The sequence below is a fragment of the Tauraco erythrolophus genome, chromosome 2 (genome assembly GCF_009769465.1).
Source record: "Tauraco erythrolophus isolate bTauEry1 chromosome 2, bTauEry1.pri, whole genome shotgun sequence".
Classification (NCBI taxonomy): domain Eukaryota; kingdom Metazoa; phylum Chordata; class Aves; order Musophagiformes; family Musophagidae; genus Tauraco; species Tauraco erythrolophus.
In genome coordinates, this window is record NC_141466.1 from 77441530 (window position 1) to 77466256 (window position 24727).

General features: G+C 43.3%; 1 protein-coding gene across 3 annotated transcripts in view; it reads right to left on the reverse strand.

The window, feature by feature from the left end:
- GRM1 (glutamate metabotropic receptor 1) overlaps positions 1-24727 on the reverse strand; it is a 194553-nt gene that overhangs the window by 12755 nt on the left and 157071 nt on the right. For 2 of the 3 annotated variants that reach the window (XM_086626622.1, XM_086626632.1), the window contains exon 7: positions 21077-22007. In XM_086626622.1, the coding sequence (XP_086482748.1) occupies positions 21077-22007 (931 nt within the window). Of the gene's footprint in view, positions 1-461; positions 501-21076; positions 22008-24727 lie in introns of all 3 variants that reach the window. The other variant, XM_086626625.1, reaches the window with a different exon arrangement.

A 24727-nucleotide genomic window follows, 5' to 3' on the forward strand; every position in this document is an offset into this window, starting at 1 on the left:
CCCCGATCTGCAATGGTGATTCAAAAACGGAGTGCAGATTGCAGTTTTAGCCCTTAATATAAGACAATTTTCACTTCATTTTTCTCCTCTTCCTTACCCTACCAAGCAGATGCAAACTCTCATTTGTCTTCCCCGGTATCAATAAAAATGTATGCACACACGCACGTGCTTTGACAAAAATCTCAAGTATTTTTGCACATGGAATGTATCAATGAATTTCTGCAAAAAAATTGTCATTGTATTGCAAATAAAATGCAAATCAAAATTCAGCATTTCTCCCCATCAAACAATCATAGTGCATGCTTGCCAGACTTCTGTTTACCTCAAAACAACAGATTCATGGATGATATGTGCATGTACTACATACTCAGTAGAGCTTCTCATGAGCCAAACAAGCCATTCTTCTCACCACACACTAAAGCACAGGAGCACAGCATGATGTACACAGAATACATGCATACCCATTTTGGAGAGGTAGATGCCTTGAGATGACTTCTGAACTATTATGAATAAAACACAAATAAGACATACTGCTGAGCAATTTTGTAAACCTACTCACTTTGAAGTCTCTAGAATAATTAAATTTCTTACCAGATGTAACGCGATCTCTGAGATTTGACAATTTAAAGGCGATCCTAATTAGGAACTTAGCTACCAAGCTCTTTTCTACACCCTATCAAAGTTACAGAGATTATTAAGCTTCTGATTAAACAGAATATCCAACATTTCTACAGACCTTCAGTTTTCTTCATCTATTGACAGAGCAAGAGCTTTCTACTTTCTATGCTTGCTTTGTTAAAAGTCAGAAATTAGTAGTTTATTCAGTCACAGGAGCTAATATTACAAAGCAAGTAGCAATGTGCTGTTGATTGTCTGAGAGAAAAATCCAGCTCTAAATGTATTTCACACACATGCGGAGTTGTATGCGCAATAAAGGGCACACAGCCACAGAGAGCCTTGCTCAGGGACCCTGGAAAAGGTGAAAGACTTTTTTTTCAGAGCACTGCTTGGGACCTGAGTTTTTCTGAGTCAACAGGCTTTACCAGCCTCCCTCAGCTACTGCAGTTTGCTGTCATTTCTGGCTTACTTAGTTGCATCCCTTGTTTCCCATCCCCTGTATTTTTTCTTATTCAGATATATCTCTGGAGTGAGTTCAGAGCATTTTGCTCTCCAAGCTTTGGGCATCTGTAAGTCCTGTTATGAAATCCTCCTATGTGAAAGGAAGAAAGAAGTCTGCTTCCTCAGGTGCTCCAAAATTCTTCCTAACATGTTCAAAATTCAGTGAAGTATTTTCTTAATGTGAGTTGTGCTCTTCAGCCAAAGTCAAACACAGATATGACCCGTAACAGAGTATCCAACCCACGAATGCCTGTGGGAAGGTTTGTGCCCTGTGGGAAGCTGTTGTTAAAATGCTGCCAAGCTCCATCAAAGCAGCGGTCTGCCTTTTGGTCAAGGTCAAGGTCAAGGTCAAGGTCAAGGTCAAGGTCGAACCTCATAGGGTGATATACAGCATGTACAGTACAGAAATTAGCTCTAAATCTCAAGGGTCATGCTTCAGTAGAATTTGGACTTTGATTTATAGTGAGATTTGGATTCATGTTGAAATTTGGACTTAGAGTGTTATGGGAAAAAAGTGCATATGTTGATTATACTTCAGTGAATTATTTTGCAATTAGCAAATAATTTTAACTACATAAATAATAATAAATGCTTTTGAAGCATTCAATTTGAAGTACCCTCATAGGCTTGCTTTGTCTTAGTAGTAGTGTGTGCTAATACTGCAGAGCTCTGCTTCAGGATTATTGCCCAGATCTCTGTACCTCTCTTTTTTCCTTCTTTTCTTAATTATGATGATGTATCCTCTCTTCTTCCTTCCATCCTTGCAGGCAGTGATGGAACTTAATGTACATTTCTCTGGTTACCAAAAAATTAGGCAGCCTGCCCAACTTTAAACATGAGCATTAATGGGTCATTTTTGAGGCAGTCTTCTCAAGGGCAGTTCCTGCTGAGTGGTTATTTGTATCATGAGCCCAGAGGCAGGGTAGATCTCCTGTGCATTTGAATGAGGAGTTGGCATACCATCATGAAAGTGTCTGAACTGTTTTCTAACGAACCCTTGGGTGCAGTAACAGGGAGTCTGGCAGACGAAGCAGGGTGGCAGTGCAGAGGGTTCCTGAAAGAAGTGGATTAATTGCTTTACTTTATGTTCTTTGAAGCAGAAAAATGCTTCTAGCTAGTTGTTCAGAACAGGGTAGGTAACAGGCCTGTTGAAATCTGTAGTGAGGAATATAAAGGATCTGAGGGAAGAGTCATTCTTGCCACTATTTTTTCTCTTAAGTGTAAATGAATCATCCCACGAGGCAAACAGCTGTGTCAGGATTGTAGGAAAGTGTAAACTGCAATCTGTAATGGTTTATATCTGAACAGCTATGAAACTAGAAACATTCACCTTCTGCTCTGGAATTACTCTCTCTGCTCAACCAGACTCCTCAAACAGACACAAATTTAATGAATTTGTCTGGTGTTCAAGATAACTGAAGCTCAGGGCACGTGTTACCTATCATCTGAAGTCACAGTCAGAGATCCTCCACACTAGGCATTGTCTGAGCTGTAAGAAAAACTTTGACATTCCCTACAGTCAAAAATATACAGAAAAGCACAGCCCTGGATTTTACACAGTCTCATCTGAGACAACTGACCATCAATAACATTAGGAAGAAGGCAAGGTGGGGAGAACATTCAAGAGAAGTGAGGATAGCATCATGCTGATACTTACTGTGACAGCCTGAATCATTCCCTAGGTTTTAATAATTTATATATAATCCCTAGCTTTAATACAGGAATTGCAAAACCTTGTGCCGTGTGCCCTGTGGCATGCTGCCATCACATCCTAGAGTAGTTCCTGCTACAGCATTCAGACTGACTGCCCTTCGCACTCCCAAGAGACAGCTCAGCAACATCAAAAACTTTTCACCCCCTCGACCCTCTGGCAGTCTGCAGGGTGACTGAGAGGAAAGCACACTTCATATGTAGAACTATAGCAGTAGAGTGCTCAACTAAACACTCATCCCAAACCCTCTCCCCTCTCTAAATCAAGCATCTTCCTAGGCACAGGCACGTTCATCTTATGATGTTTGTGTCGTTGAAAGGTCAGATTTTATGTATGGTTGTCATGTCTGGATTAGAATATATCTACATAAAAAGAAGCAAGACCATGTCCTTTTCCTGTAGGGAGAGGACCTGAATTTTCAATACCTTTTGTATGAGACAGTATCTGATAGATTTCTGCAATATATATAATTAAGCCAATAGATGAAGTTGGGAAGACGGACAGTTTTTCAGTACAAATTCATTTTTTTAAACACAAGCCCTGAATTCCAAGCTAAGTGATGACTGGAAATAATTGCTCTGAGTTTTAACTTAATTATGCTAATCTGTGGCGCAGTGGCAGTTTTTGTAAAGAAAGAAATCATTAAGAGCTGTCGAGCGAAGAGCACTGCGAATAGGAAGGAGGTTATGGGGTCATTCACCCTTGCCAGGCAGCATGAGACAGACAGACAATTATCGCCCGTGGAGGACTGAGGAGCAGGAGGGAGTTCACAGCACACACTCTCTGTCAAGGTGTGAGTATCTGCCGAAGAGGACAGAAGGGTCACTGTCACCAAGGAGAACATAGCCCAGCAGGACACCCAGAAAGACCCAGTGCTGAGCTGCACAGTGGAGGCAGAGCTCAGGCTGCACTGCAGGTCACCCCGCGCCAGCCGGAGCCAGCTGTGTGCCCAGGGGAGTCCTCTGGTCCTCCCCGGTTGCTCCCTCCTGCTCCTCCATGTGCCCTGACACAACCCTCGGCGCAATTGCTCAATCAGCTGGCAGGGAATGACAGGGACAACTAATCTGGGTCACGGCTAAGCCAGAAAAAGAAAGGAAAAGAAAATATTACCAGTTCCCCGCTCGAGCTTACAGCATGGCTGTCCAAGCTCTTGTCCCTGCCTAAGTGAAGGGACAGCATGGGGTAAAGGAAAACTTTGGGTGTCATTTCTGGCTCAGCGCAGCTTAAAGCATTTGTGGATTTACAGGCTATGATAGCCCACAGCAGCCGCAGGCAAATCTCTTGGCTGTCCAGGACGGTGACAGGAGAGATTTTTCAGATAACTTATGTAACCCTAAGGATTAAGAAATGTGTATAACCTTGTGTTCCAGAGGATATGAGAGAGTAGAGGAGAAAGGACTGCCCAGTGACTGGGGAGCACAGAGATGCCTGGGGCCACGCTTTGTACATGTGGGAGCCTGTACTGCTCTCCCACGGGAGCTCTCACTGCCTGCACACCCACGGCAGCCCCCTCCCCGCCCCACCAGCCCACGCCGTGCACATGCGAGCTCCCGTGGACCCTGGTGGAGCTGCTGGGCTGCCCCTGCATGCTCAACACACCGACCTGAAGCCTGGGGTATGGGAGCCAGCGGCAGCAGGGGTTAGCGCCAGTCAACCCGAACCTCGCAGCCCACAGCTCAGCTTGGCGGGGTTAACGCCACCCCCGTGCTTGATCTGCCTGCTGGGCGGTTTTTGCAGTCCTCTGTGCTGCTGTGGCTGTGCTTTCAAGCGTAGCCTCTTGCCAGTCCTTGTCAGTCTGCTCAAGGTAGATAATCTCTCTGTGGGGGCTTACACAGACTCTGGGATTTGCTTTTTTTGGGGGGGTTTTGGGTATTTTGCTGCTAGCTGTCTGGTTAGTTGGCTGGTTTGGGGGGCTTTGGCATGGAAAAAAAAAAAAGAGTAATGTGGAGTAATTTCCAGACAAGCCTTGATCTGAGAATGCAAGGCTTCTAAGCCAGCCAAAACAGGCTGAACTGAAGCATCTGAAATGATCTAACTTGTTCAGCTCTGGAGTCCCCAGCACAAGAAGGACATGGAGCTGCTGGAGCGGGTCCAGAGGAGGGCCACGAAGATGATCCAAGGGCTGGAGCACCTCTGCTATGAAGACAGGCTGAGAGAGTTGGGACTGTTCAGCCTGGAGAAGAGAAGGCTCCGGGTTGATCTCATAGCAGCCTTCCAGTACTTTAAGGGGGCCTACAGGAAAGCTGAAGAGGGACTTTTTACAAGGGCGTGTAGTGATAGGACAAGGGGCAATGGATTTAAACTGAAAGAGGGCAGCTTTAGATTAGATCTAAGGAAGAAATTTTTTACATTGAGGGTGGTGAGGTACTGGAAGAGGTTTCCCAGAGAAGTTGTAGATGCCCCATCCCTGGAAGTGTTCAAGGCCAGGTTAGATGAGGCTTTGGGCAACCTGGTGTAGTGGAGGGTTTCCCTGCCCATGGCAGGGGGGTTGGAACTAGATGATCTTTGAAGTCCCTTCCAACTCTAACCATTCTATATCTTGTCCATGAAAAGAAATGGCCAGAAGAGAACATAAAAAAGCCTTTTCCATGGAAGTAGAGAGGAAGACTAACAAGAGCTTTAAGTAAGAAAGCAACATGAGCAGACATTCCTGGCTTTAACACACTAGGGATGAGGAAAGATTAATAGTGCTGGGTAAACAGAAGAATACTTCTAAATCTAGAAGTATTCTAGATATACTAGCTAGAAGGTGGCTTTCAGACAGGCCTTTAAACTGAGCCTGTGTTTCTCTGAGGGTACCTGGAACTGATCAAACCGAAACTGCAAACACCAGCAAACCATCTAGTAGTGAGGAGCTGCTAGAATCAGATCAGGGGCACTTGTTTTGCTGGCGTTGAAGATCAGCTTTGACATCTCTGGCTGTGGTGCTGCAACACAGCTGAGCTAATCTAATAATTTGCTGCTGAAAGGGACAACTCTCACCCCTCTTCCCCAAACCGGAGGCAGAAGGAACACCTTCTCTGGTGCTGACATTAATGTTTATCTGACCTTGAGATCTGGCTCAAGTACACTCCAGCAGACAATATTTCACTTTTTTTCTGTTTTTTTCTCGCTATAAGGTTAGTGTTACAGAGTGGAAGAAAACCACATCCTACATGCCACAAAAGAACCACAGAGAGAAGGGGAAACAGCTTAAGAAGAGATAACTGAAGCAGTAAGCTAGAAATGGTAAATTGTTTTTAATGCAGTAACAAGAAACCTGGAGCTTTTATTTTTCAAGTGGGCTTTAAAGTGAGAAATTTTGTGATTACTTCCAGCCTGCACAATTGTTTGCTGTTTACAGTGATAATGCCTTTTAACCTATGCTTGTCAGGTGTGGGAGGCTGAATGCCAGAGCACATATATGCTCTGAAGAATTAGCTGACTTGTTATTTCAAAATTAAATAGTCTTTAACAACTTTAATGTGGAGGCAGATGTTCTATTGATACAATACACTTTCCTTTTCCACCCACACTTAAAGTGGTTTCTTAGAGTCCTTTGGCATGGCAGAGAACATAACTTCTGTTGTTGGCCGTGATTATTAGTAACTTTGACAGTGGATATTTTTTGTGTGGACATCAAATCTGCCACAGTCTGTTCTGTAGACTTCCAGACTCGGGTCTGGAAACCCCAGATGAAGATCTGCCAATGCTAATTTTGTGCATTCAGAGCTTTTAGGGCACAGAGCAAAGAACTGGGGAACAGAGGGGACTGTGGACAGACATCTGCCCTGGGGATGAATGGTTCTCAGTACATTTGAGACAGATGGAAAACAGTATCAGAGGACAGGTGAAAAAAAGCATCAAACCATACCAGCTAAAAAAATATCAAAGTGAAGCCAGAAGCAAAGATGGAGATTTTGAAATTCCTCACTCTTCATTTTACAAATCCTTAAGTCACCATAGACATAAAGAGAAGAAAGAAAGTTGCTCCATTACAAACATCTGTGGTATGTGCATCTGTGCATTTAGCAAAGACTACATCCAAATTTTGGACTGAGTAGTGCACCAGCAGTTAACCTCTGCTTTGCCACACATTGTATCCAGCACCACTCTCTGCATCTTCTTTTGTGTTCTATGAAAGTAATGTGAGAAATGGAAAAATTAGGAGGGCATTAAATGTTGTAGGAGGTAGTAAGGGTGTTTGTAAATGAATGTGTCTGAATTTTTTGGTATTTTAAGAAAAACAGGCTTCTGCAGGTGCCTGGCTAGTCTGCTGTGTCCTGTCACTGTAATAACTGGAAGTCAGCTGATAATGGTAAAGCGCAAAGGTGTACAGGTTGTGGTCTCACAAAGACTGGTGCAGTCGGCAGTGGTTCATGCTGTTGGGGCATATGTAAGCTGAAACTGCTTGTCTTTTGTTTCCAAAATTTAGTAAAACTCCCATTGTCAAAAATACTCCCAGCTCTGAGAACACAAGTAGCGAGGGGGAGCTAACCTGAGCTACTGCTGGTGAGAAATTTTTTCAAATCCTTCCTTACAATAGGGAAGAGGTGTGGAGAGCATTCCCAAATTACCGTGGTGATGTAAGTAAGGATGGTCAGGTCTCTGAGCCTTGGTGTCAGCAGGCATCATCCTGATAAATTGGTTCTGAAACACATTACTGATCAACTGACAGAGCGATGTGTGGGCCTTTTCTTAACACCAAACAAAACCTATATGCTGGTGTCATCCACCAAGGGCTTCAAAGATACTTCTCTAATGAAATATAGAGCAATACCGGATTGAGACTAACACTGTATAATCAGGGTAAACCCCTGCTTAAACAATTTAATTTCTAACAGGGTGAAAAACTATACACGCCCACAGCTCCCTTAACAGAGGTGGACCATCTTGTCTCTCTAGGGGTGTGATTTGCCTATGAATTACAGAGTCTTGCTAAAAATCAGGTGCTCTGTCAGCACGTGTTTGCAGCGTCTGCAGTTCGTCTTGCAGCATTTTGTTTTGTAGGGCATCCCTGAGCAAAGAGGAGTGCTCCTCATAGGCACGGATAAGCTGGGTGGGTAAGATAGAATGCAAGATGCATTTCATATCAGTGAAAGAGGTGACATCCAAGAGTGCTGTCCTCTTCTTGGGCTTTTATGTCCTTGTATATGGCACCAATCATTCTTATCCACTGGACTGAGTTGAGATGATGAACTAATTAACTACTCAACTCAAGGTACCTATCCTGCCTACAAGAGGCAGGCCATTTCCTCCTGGCTGTGGAGGATGCAACAGCGTCCTTGGTGCCGCAGCCCAGGCTGGTGAGCAACAACTGGTGACCCTGACGTGATACATCCTTGAGACCCTGGGAAGCCCCGACTCCCTCGCCGAGCCGAGAGCCCTGGCTGCAAAGGAGCCCGAGCCAAAAGAGCTGGAGCCAGAGCCGGAGCCGGGAGCTCGAGCGAGAGTCCTTTGGAGAAGAAGGTAAAGCCGCAAGCCCCGACGTGGTATTTGCGGGAGGGAAGCGTGCTGGAGTTGGATGAATGGGCTGGGTCTCTGCTCACCCATAAAGCCTTTGTGAAAACAAAAATACTAAAACAAAAAGGGGGAATTATGGCACCAATCATTCTTATCCAGCTGGACTGAGTTGAGATGATGAACTAATTAACTACTCAACTCAAGGTACCTATCCTGCCTACAAGAGGCAGGCCATTTCCTCCTGCCTGTGGAGGATGCAACAGCGTCCTTGGTGCCGCAGCCCAGGCTGGTGAGCAACACTTGTATGTCCGTAAGCATGAAAAGGGATTAAATAAATTAACAGTAGTTCTACATTTCACATTAGTAACTTTGCGCTGAATTGCTGGAATGAATCAAGAATACTTTACACTACATCATAATTTAAGGAAAAAAACAAACCCCTGTATTAAGTGTGTATACATATGTATAATGCTTGTGCTGTTTTATAGCCTTATCCTTATATTGAGAATATCAGAAATCCTCAGCATATGCTTCAGTACTTAAATTTTTGTTCACCTCTAAATTAACTCCAAGATGTATGAAATCACATGGTGGCTCAGAGATCCCTGCGGAATAAACACTTGCAGAATATCCTGTGTGTTTATTTTAGCAAGTATTTGTACATGAATTATTATGTGTTCGTGAAATGTCACAGCTCTGTTTGCTTCTGCTGAGGCGAGGTGAGTAACTGAGGCACAGGGCTGAAACATCACACCTTTGAGGACAGCAAGGAGGTAAAATACATTCTTTACTTTAAAAAATCTTAAAGTAGCCTCCGTGAGACTTGTATTTTAGTTCTTTATTTCATTTCCATTTTAAAATGCTGAATTAAACAAGTAAATGGCTGTTGTGCATTTTAAAATGATATTTCAGACCACCCTTCTCTAAACATAGGTTGGTTATGGTTTTTTTTTGCAAGTGCTTATGAGATTTGGAGTCTGACTTTATGTAATATAGGGAAATATCCAGGGTTTCAGGTGCTTACCTGGATGTAACCTTCAACACCTATTTATTTACCTGACACTCTGTTGTGGGTTAGGCCGCTCCGGCAACCAAACCGCCCCCCCCCCAGTCATTGACTCACCCTCCCCCAGCCCCAGGGATGAGGGAGAGAATTAAAGGATAAATGGGATACCCGTGGGTTAAGATAAGAACAATTTAATACAGATGATTTAATACACAGTGTAGGTGCTCACCACCCCCTCTTATCTGAAGCCCGTCTCGTCCCGAAGCTGCAACCCCGGATGAACGCGAGGCCCCGAAATAGAGAGGGGGAGAGAGAGAGGGAGAGAGTACTCCGAGAGTGGGAGTACTGGGAGAGAGAGGGGGAAGAAAAAAAAAAAAAGGCAACAGAGCAAAAGCGCAGCAAGCGCAAAAGAGCAAAAGTGGCGAAAGAGCCAAAGCGCAAAAGCCCTTCTTCCTGGCTGTCCCTCACCTTTATACTGGGCATGACGCTGCATGATATGGAATACTAATTGGCCAGTTTGGCCCTCAATCTTAAGTTCCACCACAAGTCACAAGGGGAATCGTGTCCCCCTTGTCCTGGCTATGCTCTCCCCTTATCCCGTCGTGCTTCTGCACTCCGGCACACTGACAAGTCCTTGGAGTCTCACGTCCAACCACAAACATCAACTTGCTATCAACATTCTTCTCAGAGAGAGCCTCTGAGTAAAACCAAAACACGGAGCTCTTCTAGCTGCTGAAAAGAAGAGCTAACTGTCCCAGCTAAAACACACTCTTAAAGGAGAAGATTTCTTCCTTACTTTTCTCACAGAGAGAATTCTAACCAAAACAACGTGAGATTATGGTGCTAAGCAGATAAACATCACTTGCTTATATCTACATGTGAATGCAATTGTTTGTATCACTCACTGTTGAGTTGGTGTATTTTTGTAGAATCCTCACTGTATTGTTATGACTACATTTCAGAATAAAAATGCAATAAATAATATATACAAATACAAAAATACAAGGAAATGTAATAAGCGATCCAGTCAAGCAAGAAATTAAATTACAAGTGGTGACCTTATTCCTGTGTTTTATGCCAGGATTTCCGTAGCACTGCCTTTGCTTCCCTTCAGTCAGAAAGCAGAGATTGTGGTACATAAATGTAAAGCTTCCTTCTGTCATGATTGTGTATCTATGCATCATTGTGTTTAGGTATTGAGATTCATTATACAAAGCTGCTTAGTGCTACAGCAGTGCCCGTAACAAAAAGAAGACCTATAGAGGGTGGAAGCAAGGACAGACAGCCTGGGAAGAATACAGAGCAATTGTCCGAGCAACCAGAGATCAGGTTAGGAAAGCTAAAGCCCTGATAGAGTTAAATCTGGCCAGGGACATCAAGGGCAACAAGAAAAACTTCTATAGATATGTCAGTGATAAAAAGAGATCTAGGGAAAATGTAGGCCCTCTCCGGAAGGAAACAGGGGACCTGGCTACCCAGAATATGGAGAAGGCTGAGGTTCTTAATGACTTCTTTGCCTCAGTCTTCACTGGCAAGAGCTCCAGCTGCACAGCCCAAGCCACAGAAGGCAAAGGCAGAGACTCTGAGAATGTAGAACCGCCCACTGTAGGAGAAGATCAGGTTCAAGACCATCTAAAGAACCTGAAGATGGACAAGTCCATGGGACCTTATGAGGTGCATCCGTGGGTTCTGAGGGAGCTGGCAGATGAAGTTGCTAAGCCACTATCCATCATATTTCAGAAGTCGTGGCAATCTGGTGAAGTTCCCACTGACTGGAAAAGGGGAAACAGCCCCCATTTTTAAAAAGGGAAAAGAAGAAGACCCAGGGAATTACAGGCCAGTCAGTCTCACCTCTGTGCCCGGCAAGATCATGGAGCAGATCCTCCTGGCGACTATGCTAAGGCACATAGAAAATAAGGAGGTGACTGGTGACAGCCAACTTGGCTTCACTAAGGGCAAATCCTGCCTGACTAATTTGGTGGCCTTCTATGATGAGGTTACAGCACTGATGGATAGGGGAAGAGCAACTGACATCATCTACCTGGACTTATCCAAAGTATTTGATACTGTCCCACACGACATCCTTGTCTCTAAACTGGAGAGACATGGTTTTGATGGATGGACCATTTGGTGGATAAGGAATTGGCTGGATGGTCACACCAAAGAGTGAGCTGGCAGCCCAGAAAGCCAACTGTATCCTGGGCTGTATCCAAAGAAGCGTGGCCAGCAGGTCGAGGGAGGTGATTCCACCCCTCTACTCTGCTCTCGTGAGACCCCACCTGGAATACCGCGTTCAGCTCTGGAGTCCCCAACACAAGAAGGACATGGAGCTGCTGGAGCGGGTCCAGAGGAGGGCCACGAAGATGATCCGAGGGCTGGAGCACCTCTGCTATGAAGACAGGCTGAGAGAGTTGGGACTGTTCAGCCTGGAGAAGAGAAGGCTCCGGGTTGATCTCATAGCAGCCTTCCAGTACTTAAAGGGGGCCTACAGGAAAGCTGGAGAGGGACTTTTTACAAGGGCGTGTAGTGATAGGACAAGGGGCAATGGATTTAAACTGAAAGAGGGTAGATTTAGATTAGATCTAAGGAAGAAATTTTTGACTCAGAGGGTGGTGAGGCACTGGAAGAGGTTGCCCAGAGAAGTTGTAGATGCCCCATCCCTGGAATTGTTCAAGGCCAGGTTGGATGAGGCTTTGGGCAACCTGGTGTAGTGGAGGGTTTCCCTGCCCATGGCAGGGGGGTTGGAACTAGATGATCTTTGAGGTCCCTTCCAACTCTAACCATTCTATGATTCTATGATTCTGTCATGATTTTGAGATTTAGCATCTTGAGAGCAGCAAAACAAGAGGAGGACCTCTAAAGCCAAGTTCTCCAGAGTCCCTTTGGTAATAACCAGGCTGTACTCTGAAACTGTTCCTTGGGTTTATGTCCTGTCAAAATTCCCTGGGAGAACAGAGTTGTGAGTATCCATGAAAAGAAAGTGGCAAAACTGCCTTGGACTGGGACCTTCTGAGAAAGGAAGGAAATTACATAAGACCTTACACAACAGCCCTTTCACCTAAAGGAACCATCCAAATAAGACATGGCTCTGACTGGTGATGAAGCAGAAGTTTGGATGGAGGCCCATGGTGCAGGTACTGTGCTCTGTAAATTAGTTCAGTGTAACCTGAGTTTTGTCCGAGGGGCTTTTACTGGGAGGCCACTGCAGAACCTCATTGCTTTTCTTATTTATTTCTCTTTAGTCTCAAGTAGCCTCTATATGGTCACAGAAGGAAACTCAGAGGAATAAGGCTAAACTGCCAGACCTCTTGGCTTGTACTTAATGACAACTGTCCCAATCATATTGTATATCTGTCCCCACTCCTTCTCCTCAGCTTGCCTTAGGAGTGACAAGTGATTGGTTCTGCATGTGCTGGGACTCCCTTTAGCTGGGATAATCTCCAAGGAAATCTTACAGTGCCTTGTGCAGCCTTGTCCCTTATTTCTCATCGGACGGAAAAAGTTAATTCTGTATCTCCAGATTGGTTATCTTGCACATATGTACACAGATACACAATTTGGTATATATATTTACCAGGCCTGTTTTCTTAAATAAATATGATTTTTGGTATTCATTTAAATAACTAGAAAGAATCTAAGTGTGGAAGTGACACTTCACTTATTATGTATTTTTTAGGTGCATGGGACAGAACTACATCACATCTATTAAAGCAAATGCAAAACCAAGGTTCCAGAGGACAATATTGGATATAATTACATAGTTCAAATTTGATGGACAACCCTGCAGCAGGGATGGAAGAGATTGCTATTGGATTATTAAGTTTCAGACTCCCTTATTTTGTGTTTCTTTCCAATTCTTTAACATCAATTGTATAAATCCTTTCAGAAACATGTAACTGTCTTCTGGGAGTTTTAAATATTCACTTAAATCAATATACTGACAAGGACTGAACAGCTTGACTGAATTTGCTGAATTTTCCTATTTGAAATTCACATCACATACGAGAGAACTAGGTAAGAGCTGTCATGGTGCTATATGTTCACAAAATCATTAATGATTTAAGACCAGCAAATAGCCCAGCAAAGCCAGCAAACATACCAGCTGCTAAGAGAGAGATGTTTGGCATTGAAACCTTCAACTACCCCTATGAGCACACAAGATGCTTTCCCAAAAATGCACTGTAACCTCAGGAAAGGGTGAAGGACTACATTGCATATGGAACCTAGGCAAAAACCAGAGAAGGCTGCAGTGGGGAGATGAGTCGGGCCAGATTAGAGGCCCACCTGACTTCCCTGTGACAGCTGTGGCACCAGGGATCCATGTCAGAGCTGCGAAGGAAGCAGACTCCTCCATGATATGCCCTGGGTGGGACGTGAGTGCAAACCAAGTGCCCTGTGGTTGTGAAGCCCTGTGCCATGACAGGGAGTCGGGAGCTGCACAGCCATGGACCAGCACTGCACCTTGCATCCCACAGTGCCACTGCTCTACAGGGTCAGCATGAAAACAGGGCCTGGATGTCAACATTTCATTGCTAGGTTACTGGAGACATCAGATATATAATGACAAAGATCCTATTTAACTAAACAACCTAATCTGTCCTGTATAATTTTTCCTACTATCTTTTTTTTTTTCTTTTTAATCTTTGTATTATTTCCCACTTGCAGGGGCTTACCACCTTTCTGCTGTTTCAAAATTCTCTTCTTGCCATCCAGAGGGACCTCGACAGGCTGGAGAGGTGGGCCCGTACCAACCTCATGAAGTTTAACCAGGCCAAGTGCAAGGTCCTACATCTGGGTCGTGGCAATCCCAGGCACAAATACAGACTGGGCGGAGAATGGATCGAGAGCAGCCCTGAGGAGAAGGACTTGGGAGTACTGGTGGACGAGAAGCTCAATATGAGCCGGCAATGTGCTCTTGCGGCCCAGAAGGCCAACCGTGTCCTGGGCTGCATCAAGAGGAGCGTGGCCAGCAGGTCGAGGGAGGTGATTCTCCCCCTTTACTCTGCCCTCGTGAGACCTCACTTGGAGTATTGCATCCAGTTCTGGAGTCCCCAACATAAGAAGGACATGGACCAGTTGGAGAGGGTCCAGAGGAGGGCCACGAAGATGATAAGAGGGCTGGAGCACCTTTCCTATGAGGACAGGCTGAAAGAGTTGGGGCTGTTCAGCCTGGAGAAGAGGCGGCTCCGGGGTGACCTTATAGCAGTCTTCCAGTACCTCAAGGAGGCCTACAAGAAAGATGGGGAGAGGCTGTTCAGGAGGGCCTATTGTGATAGGACAAGGGGTAATGGTTTTAAAATAGAGGGAGGTAGATTCAGGTTGGATATTAGGAAAAAATTTTTTACCATGAGAGTTGTAGAACACTGGAACAGGTTGCCCAGAGAGGTGGTGGTTGCTTCATCCCTGGAGACGTTCAAGGCCAGGTTGGATGAGGCCCTGAGCAACCTGATCTAGTTGGAGGTGTCCCTGTTCCTTGCAGGGGGGTTGGACTAGATGACCTTTGAAGGTCCCTTCCAGCCCTAACGATTCTATGATTCTATGATTCTGGAATTTGCCTTTCCCCTCTGGGTTAAGCCTCAGCAGGATGGCTGTGCACGCCCAGCAGGTTTAAGGGCCTTATTGAAAGTGCCTTGGAATTTGCTATATTCCAAGGTCTGTAACAGCGAAAATAAAAGACTGTCTTATTGCGTATGCAGTACTACTACAGGACATGAAAAGTTGACCCACTGCATCAGTTTTCTAAATTGCAAAGCAAGCTAGCCTACCATTTCCTATTAGATTCAGCAACTGTCTCTATAGTGGTTTGGTGATGCTGTAAGAAGATAAAACTACACTAGACAGTAATCTGTTCAACAAGCATTTAAAGAGAATTCTTACATGCTACAGGGTAGGTGACACAATTTAAGACCAAAGAAAATACTTAAATATATTGTAGAGTTCTCAGATTGGGCTTGTGTCCTGAAGTGCAGGAGTTTAACAATATATCCTCTTTTATAGGAGAAGATACAAGGGTGACCAGTTATTATTATTCCTCCTTGCACTTTCCACTAAATCTTCTTGTTTCAGATCTTTTGATGCATTTCAACCAGACAGAGTGAAATATTCCCTGTGTGCTGTGCCAGGTTGACATTGGTTTTGTCTGATTTCACACACTTTAGCCTGCAGAGGTCAGGACAAAAGCCATTGTTTTGCTTACATTGAAAGTGTTTTCTTGTCTTCTGTTCACACTTCTCTCCCCTCTCCCCTTGCCTCCATAACCCCCTGCTTAAACAGAGCATATTGACTGCATGGAGTAGTAACGTGAGCGTGAGAAGAGGGAATACTCCTGAGCATCTCTTCCTACGATGAGGCACTCACGTTGGATAAAGTGAGAGGCTGTAAAAGATCTGCATTTGTATGACAGCAACTGAACACGCTGAACATTTACTCGCTGTTCCTGGAAGCTCCAACTCTTGCCATGCTGCACTGTGCATTTGCCTCCACCCACCACCATGGAAAAACAGTGAAACAAAACGTCCTGCCTTCTGGACGTACTTATGCTAAGATTTCCCTCACTGCATGTCTGTGGGAGGTTTTGAAAATGAAGGAGCTGAGGAGCCCAAAAGCCTTTGTGGACTGTGAGTCGCCAAGTGACATGAGTCCCGGAGAAACATGGCATGTCGGCACAGGTTACTTAAGAAGAAATGGCAACTCAGCAAGCCAGTTCAAAGAGAAAAAGTAACTTAAGAATACCTGGAGATAATTTTATAACTGGCAAGACGAAAACGCAGACAGTTCCCTAAGCCTTGGTATGGGAACAGACACATGTTACTAGAGGTAACTGCGAAACCTATTTTCCAGTTAAAAAACAGTATGTAGGGACCCAGTACAGAGTGAGCGAGGACAAAGAACAGGAACAGGCTCCTGTAAAGGAAGCAGGAAGAAGGTATTAGGGGATGCTGTGTTGCCCAACACTCCTTATTGAAATAAAATAAAGCCATTTTGAGAGATTCTTGGCTCAGGTGACTGCCTGGACATTGTTTAGAGTGGATGCCTGTGAGAACAGCCTAGAGCCACAGACTGCGAAACATATTAAAAAGATAAATAAAAAGTACGTGTTTGGAAATATTTAAAAACAGCCATTCATTTCTGAGGGCAGACAGCTGGAGGAAAAATATTTAAATGAAAATAGATTAAAATTACAAGGAGAGAAGCAGGTGGCTTTCACATTAATATGGAGTCCAGGCCACTCAGTGAGTCTCACTAGTTGGCCTTCCTATTAACTCAGATTTTGCTACACAACTTACTTTGACAACTAAATCCTTGCTTACTCTGATTCAAAATGCAGTAAAATGATGTCCAGACCTGAGGTCTGGTTGAGAGAGAGACCTACGGTCTCAACCATAAATTTAAAATCATTTATACATGAAGACCGAGGCAGCAGCTAAGCATCACTGCCAAACCTGGAGCTAATTAGCCAGAGATGCACAATGAACTTAGCCCCTGTGGTCCCCTCTGCAACACTGATTCTTTTCATGCCTCTACAGCCCACAAGAAGCACGGGAGAAGAGGTGAGTCTTTCTGTGTGGCTCAAACTCTATTTGAAGTGTGTGTGTGTACTACAAAAAAGCAACACAACAGACCTGCAGGCTGCAGGCTTCACTTCAGCCTCCTGCACATTGAGTAGGGTCCGTTTGAAGCAGCTGCTGGAGAAGGTGTTTCCTGAACCCTCCTCAAGGTCAGTGTCTTCAATGTCACTGGTTATTTTTTGTGCACGTAGTACAGAAAGGAACATTGCTTTCTCAGGGCAGCAACCATACAGGCACTGTACAGGAGTGCTACTCTGTGAACTGGTTGACCCTTGTAGATCAAAGTAATGTTTCTGGTCAAGAACAAGGCTAATGATAACAGCAAGATCCATATCTGAAAATTACAATCTCACAGCTGGAACAACATCTTAACAACAAGATTAAAAAGGCTCTCCTAAAAAATGCTGCTATGTCATCATCCTGTAACATCCAGGATTTCATAATGTCATCAAGCAGCAAACTCTAACAATAAATATCCCCACAAAGATTCAATAAAAGCAGCAGATATCACTCTCTCTCCATCTCTCATGATGGAGCTGTTCCATTTTTTATACATATTTAAATATTAATTTGACAAGAGGGAGAGACTGACAGCAGCTCAGTACTGAAGACACTCGCGAGGGATCTCTCAGACCCGTACTCAAGCTCTCTCACAGAATAATACAAAGCATTTCTCTAGGGTTTGCATCAGGATTTTTTTCTCTGTTCCAATACACATTGCTGATCAAGAACAGAGAAAAAGGAAGAGACTTGCCCTGGGACATAGTCCAGTTATAGGGCATTCACCTGGGAAGTGAAAGAGATGCTCTTAACCTAAGTGAGTGCCTTAACTAATGGCTGATGGGGTAAAGTTCCCTCACACTTTCCCAATGCCTTCATCCCTCCATGGGAAAAAAAGAAAGTCTCCCTGGCCCAGAGAAGATCCTTAACATCAAAGCCTAATTCTATGAAACATTTTGAGAGGCTAGAGTTTTCTGATGGAAAACACTGGACAGTTCCCAAGAAGTTCTATTTAAAACATGCTGGATGTAGTCACCCATGATTTAATTTAACCAAGTAAGATGGAGTTCAAACCCTCATGAGTGCACATAGCATCTTTAGAGTGCAACAGATCAGTAAAGGCAGCGTGCTTTGTTATTTTAGTGAACAGTGTCACTAAACAATTTGTTTTCATTGAAACTCTGTTGGTAATGCAGCTGGAACAGACCTATTTCAAGACGACTTTCTGACCTCTGCGTCAGCACCAGATGCAGCTAAAGGTTTTGAATTGACTAGTAGATCCTGTGTTAAAAGACTTCCCTGGTTAATTTGTTTGCTCTACTTTAGGAAGGAGAAAGGACGAGTAGCTTGGCTTGCTCTAGTCCCCAAGCCACACTAGTTAAACAGCACAACATTGCCATGTGAGTGCTTTATCAAGGCTTATGTAAGTTTTACTTGCCCTTGTAAATGCAAACTAGTTTCCAATTTTAAAACTAACTCAGTTTAGTTGTATATCTGCACACCAATTTAATTTAGATGGATGTCACTTTTCTGTTTAGGAATTGGGATTCTCTGGATTAGCAGAGGAAAGGTTTGATACAAACAAGAAAGAGATGAAAATTGAAAAGTAGAAAAAGAGAAACAAGCTGAGAAGGGAGAGAAGAGATAACAAGAGAACAGATGGAAAGTTGTAAGATAGGTAGAAAAAAAATCTTTGAGTGAAGTACTGCTGGCCAGTTATAAACAGAAAAATGTGGTCATAGGGACAATTAAAGAATGAAGAAGCCATACTCATATACAATGAGAAGAGATACTCAGGAATCTGAATTACTGAAAAACAAAAAAATACACCGAATAAATCCCAGATTTTGATAGGAAATTAAAAGAAAAAAAAAACAACAAACAAATATGAAAATCGGCATCAAAGTCATTCCTGTGGGCATTAAGCATGTTCCAGTAGATTCAAGTCCTGAAGGACCTGACTACACATTTGAGTTACCTAGGTGCTTCAAAGGCTCCAACAAATTCTACTTTTCCCTTCTTGGTTTCCTCAGTGACTCATACTTCTATGTCTGCCTCAGCGCAATGTCCTCACAAGCTTTGCAATGGACTCTGCTAGGAGCTAAAATATCCTCCAAAACCCTGAAATGACTTTTTGTGCTGTCTTGGGACTTTATTTCTAAAGCTGCATGTCTGTGTACTACCCTACTTTCAGTTCTCTTCATGCCCATGTACGAAGGGGTATGCTGTCCTTCTCCATCAGCAAGCCTAGCATGTCTCCTCATCTGTGCTGGTTTAGGTGAAGAACATAGCAGTAACTGTGCAAGAGGTTTAGGTCAGAGGCTATGATTTTGCTATGTAAAAGATCTGGAGGCTTGACCTGAGACAAAAAAGTATATTAACTAGATGTTGAGCTTTTCATTTAGAAGAGCACCTTAAAATGCTGTAGGGCTTTTTTGCTTCATACCATTCACACAGGCTCAACAGAGGGGTCAAGAAAATCTTACTGAAATTATGTAACAAACAAATTGCAAAAAAGCTCAGGCAAGCCCTGTTGGTTTTTTAAGGTGACAGTGCTGAAGGGGAAGCTCGGTTTTTGAATGGGATGAAATATTTTCTCATATTATGAACTTTATTTTAAATATATTGCATTTGGATCTTTTAAAGTACAAATATTTTTGATGAAAGTAGAACAGTAAGCACAACAAAGAATTAGATACTAAATTTCCCATGATCTAAAATATTCAATAGTCCTTTTTTTTTTTTTGGTCAGACATCTTAAAGATACTAACAGTGTTAGCCAGAGAGTACGCTGCAGAGACACCACACTAGTTTCTTACAGGCATATAAGACCTCATCCAACTTCCAAAGAGTCAGAGGAAGGCGGATCAGGCTCCATCTTTCTATTTGCATGGAAGTCAAGCTCTTGAGATACAGAGATTTTTGGCCATGTCCCTGCATGGGGGACTCCCAGTGCTGCCTGCCATTCCCAGCAATCTGTCTGTACAGCGCAGGAGCTGGCAGTCTCATCATGGCCTTTACGGCACACCGAGATGTATATTTAGGTTGCTTATGTCTCCATTCCCTTCGCTCGCAACTCCCTGTCTGGCAACAAAATAAAAAGTGGTGAAGTAGCATAAAGGCAAAAATGATGACAGCACAGATTTTCTATAGTGTTACTTCCGTCCTTATTCCTTTCGTCTCCAGGACATACAAAAATGGTCCTTATGCAAACTGATTCGAAACCAAGTCAAGTGACTCAGAGAAACCTACAGATCCCAAAGAACTGGAAATTAATGGAATTTTAATTCTATCAGGAAGCCTAGAAATGTAGACTTCACTGGTTCTTTATTATTTTGATAATATATTTAATTGCGACTAAAATAATCTAGGTTCATGTCAAGCCCTATGGTGCTTCTTTAAAGATTGAAAAGCCATAAGATAATAAAGAATGCAAATGTGCAGACAGCTGCTCACAGGGAGATGCTGCTTGAAGTAACGGTTCTCTCTCCCCCTCTGCTGCAGCTGGGTTGCTTTTAATTCTTAGCAAGGAAAATAACAGGTTCAATAGATGTGGATGCAAGTTCATTTTCACCATCAGCAAACTTCTGCAACTTTCACAACAACACTGTGTTTGAGAACATGGACAAGTTTACACCAATGATGATTAAGTATATTGCTCATAATTCTGAATATTAAATAGAGCATAGGTACAGTATGAAGGGTGCTTTTGGATCACGATCATGAAGACTGTCACAAAACACTACCTTAAAAACTAATGTTCAATCCCCAGCTTTCACACACACATCCCAGTGGCCTTAGACAAGTACATGTGATTTACAACCGGTTAGACATAGATTTACGGTGCTCTTTCCCAAAAGGCTACAACGGCACCTCAGTTTGAACATAATGCAGAGCAACTGCACGTAGGGGTGTGAGATCCCCATCCCATGCACTGAGAGATGGGAGAAGCTGCAAATGGAGGTTGATTACTCTGCCACTGCCTGACCTGCCCCAGAGGCAGAGGGAGTTGTGTACAGGGCTGCCTTTAGAGCAGGAGAGAATATAAGAAGCAACATGTCAATATTCATTTGAGGCTTAGATCTAAAGGATCATTTCCACCTTTTCTGCTACACATGCAATGAAAAACTTTTACATACCTTACTATTCAGCAGTCTATTGTCAATCAAGAGAGGATGGCAAAGAGAGGGACATATACAGATAGATGTGTACCTGCAGACAATCACTTACTTTGGATTTCCGGCCCCTGGCTTCTTTCTCCGGAATATGTTGAGGAAAGTGTTGGATTTGCAAGGTGCCTTGCCGTCCCCGACATGCATACGCACCACATCTGAGGTGGTGAAGGCACTGCGGACGTTCCTCTCAGGCTTGGCTATGATGATGTACATCTTAGGAGTGAACATGCACCCCAGTGCCACTGTCACGCTCAGGCTCACTGCAAAACAGGTAGTGATGATCTTGTAGTTGCTCCCAAAATAGATAGGCACAAAGGCCAGCCAGATGATACAAGTGGTGTACATGGTGAATGCAATGTACTTGGCCTCATTGAAATTGGCAGGCACATTGCGAGTCTTGAACGCATAGTACGTGCAGCTCATGATGAGGAGTCCATTGTAGCCCACAGGAGCCACTACACCTAGGTTGCTGGTGTTGCAGATAAGGTAAACTTCCTTAATGCTGGGGTAGGAAAGGATGGGCATCGGAGGCTCCAGGATGATCAGCGTGATCACCAGTGTCAGTTGCACACTGATCAAAATAGAGGCAATGACCACTTGGGCCCATGCGCTCATGAAACGTGGCTTGCGGGTACAGATCTTCTTTTTGCTGCCTGCCAGGATGCGTGCAATGCGGTTGGTTTTGGTCACAAGGGCAGAATAGCACATGGCAGAGGAGAGACCCACCAGAAGGCGCTGGAGGTAGCAGGATGTCGTGGTGGGTTTAGCTATAAGGGTGAAAGGGCAGACATAACCCAGAAAGATGCCAGCAAGGATAATGTAGCAGAGCTCCCGGCTGGAAGATTTGACAACAGGGGTGTCCCTGTAGAGCACAAAGATAAGGGTGACAAACATGGTGACCAGGATCCCCAGGCAGGAAAAGACCACAGCCACAATAGACTCTATATTGCTCCACTGGAGGTACTTTACAGGGATGGGTTCACAGCCTGTAGTATACAGAAAAGAAACAGAGTGTTAGAAAGGTAGCTGCTTGAAGAAAGAATTTTGTTTTCTGGCTCCAAATATAATCCAAACATTAGTTTATGCTTATGCGCCATGGATTATTAAAACCATTTTACAAAGGAGTGAACTGCAGCATGTAAAAGCTGGGCTGAAATATGTTCAAAAAACAGCCATTATTTTTGGGTGTTCCAAACATTTGCTCATGATGCTACAAAGCATCTGGACATTTTTGCATAAATTTTCTTGAGATACCTGCTGACGAGCCCAGCATAGCAAAAGCAGAGCTGGGAACAGAACCCATACAAACTCTGCATCGTCCCTTCATTTCAGCAGGGAAAGGATTGTTACAAATCACAATGGGTAGCTTTTTGACCTCCTCAGACTAACTTGTTTTAATCTTTGTCAAAATCACTATAACTTGACCCACTAAATTTTTGTGAGGATGATTTTACAAATAACAGAAATTAATTAGAGCTCTATGGGCAGAAAACTGGTAATAAGTCCAATGTTTTAATGGGACTACACCATAGAGACTGTACCTTTTCAGCATATTTCTGCCTTTTTTTTCTCTTAACATTACCTTATTCTCATTTTGTCAAACCCTCTGCTTATTGTTTTTCCACTAAATAACGTGATTTAATTCTTATGGAAAAGTCAAACCCACAAAATATGCATGCCTTCAAAAAATAACTAGAAAGGATCTTCTTTATGACCAGTACAGATGTGCAAACATAGGTATCAGTTAAGATGGTGCTTAACTGCTCTCTCCCACACTCAAACTAAAGGAGTCTCTGGCTGCCTTCCTCACTGTGCTGATGACGTAATACCAGCAATAAACACTACAGAGAAAATAAAGTCCTCTGTGTTAATAAGATGTTACGGTTGTGAAGCTAAGTTACTGGAAACCTTCATTCTGGCATTTCCTATTTTCTTTTCTTGGCTCAATAGTGCTAAAATGCTTTCAACATGTTTCTGTATTCCAAGGTAAGTATCCATGGCCTCTTCTACTTCTTGTTTCTGTCCTCCTCCAGTTTCCTTTTGACCCAGCTCACTTTTTGTACCTTTCTCCCACCTCTAAGTATCTTTCCTCCCAGCCTCTCACTGTCCCCATCCATCTCAGTTCCCCTTCCAGTTCATTTCTTTCCTAGCCAGTCACCTCTCCACCCAAATGTCTCCATTATGAATGCTGTTGTTCCAGCTTTTCACATCCCTGACCTGCTGCTCATCACCTCTGCCTGTCTGGATTGTTGGACGTGGCTGAGAAGAGCAGGGAAAAGGCACTGGTGTCAGTGAGCTTGTAAGAGAATCTTTTTTTTATCATCTCAGTTTTGTTGCAAAATCTTAGCAAGGATATTGCGATGAGCAAAAGTCATGCTCAGCCCCTTCCTCTTCAGTACGGAGCATATCTGCAGAAACCAACCTCCCCTATGAACTAAACTCTTCTGAGCCCACAGTTTTGCTCAATTTATATGCATCTTCCACAGGGTGACACAAAATTACCAACTGATACCTCCACCAAAATGTAAAGTCCTTCCTTCCAAATATAGAATAAGTAAGCAGAAGTATGGATCAGAGTTGAACAGTTTTACTGTAACCTCATTTTGAGAAATAGAAGAAGAAAAAACAGTTTTTGTTGAAATTAAAACAAATCAGCCTGAGGCAAAGTCCTGACATGGAAAATTTCTGCTCGAACTTTTAATGTCTGCCAATGTCATACTAACTGAAAGAATGTCTTACAATTCTGTACTCTTTTTCTCTAAGAGGACCAGGCTGACTAAGCTTCAGGTAATGATGTTACAGGAACCTGCAACACCAAAACCAAAAGAAATAATAGTATGTACAACTGGAGGTCTTGTTTTATAAAGAAAAGGAATTCTGTTTTGCTCAGAGGGGTCTGTTCAAGATTCAGATAAGTGAGGAAACCTGTTCTTCCAACCAGCATTTTTATGGTGAAATATGAAGGAAAAGCTTTTTATTACAAGTAGGAACCTCTGGCCATTGGCTGCAGCAGCCCTGAGTGGAAGTTGGCTCCTTTTTTAATTTAATAAGAGACTAAGAACCAGAAGCTCCTGCTCACAGTAATACATGCAAAGCTCTTCTTAAACAAGAAGCCAGTCTGTGATTACTGGAAAGGTTAAGTTTCAATGTGGGCTTTAAGCTTAGCAACTTCAAGCCTACTCATATTATTCCATCTTAAACAATATTTTCAGAGCCTTAGCCCAGATTCAGCATGGTAGTTAGGCCTATTGATTGCTTTAAGCTTATCCCATGTAAGGTCTTAGAAATCTGTTTCATTACATCAGTGTAACTCCTGTGCACCAGCAAGCTTCAAGAGTAACATTGCAAAAAGCTGCCTGCACTGCTTATATCAGCAAACAGTTGTTGGTTGTCAGCACCTATGAAGGTGGGTCATTTCCCAGCTAGGAGAAAGTGGGCTAGGGAACTTTGTTGAGACTGGGGGAGGATATCCAGGAAATGCTGTAGTTACAGAGAATTAGTGGCAAAAGCTTCATGGTTGAAAGTTTGTAGTAAAAAGTGATTTGGTAGCTTTCATCTACTATTTTCCCTTCACTTTAACCATGAGATTTCCTAGAGCAGAAAGCTAATTGAACTTTTTTTTTTTTTTTTTATAATTGTATTTATACTGCAAGGCCAATAAGACAATCCAGGATGTTTTCTGAGGTTATTAACACATCCCAGGTAA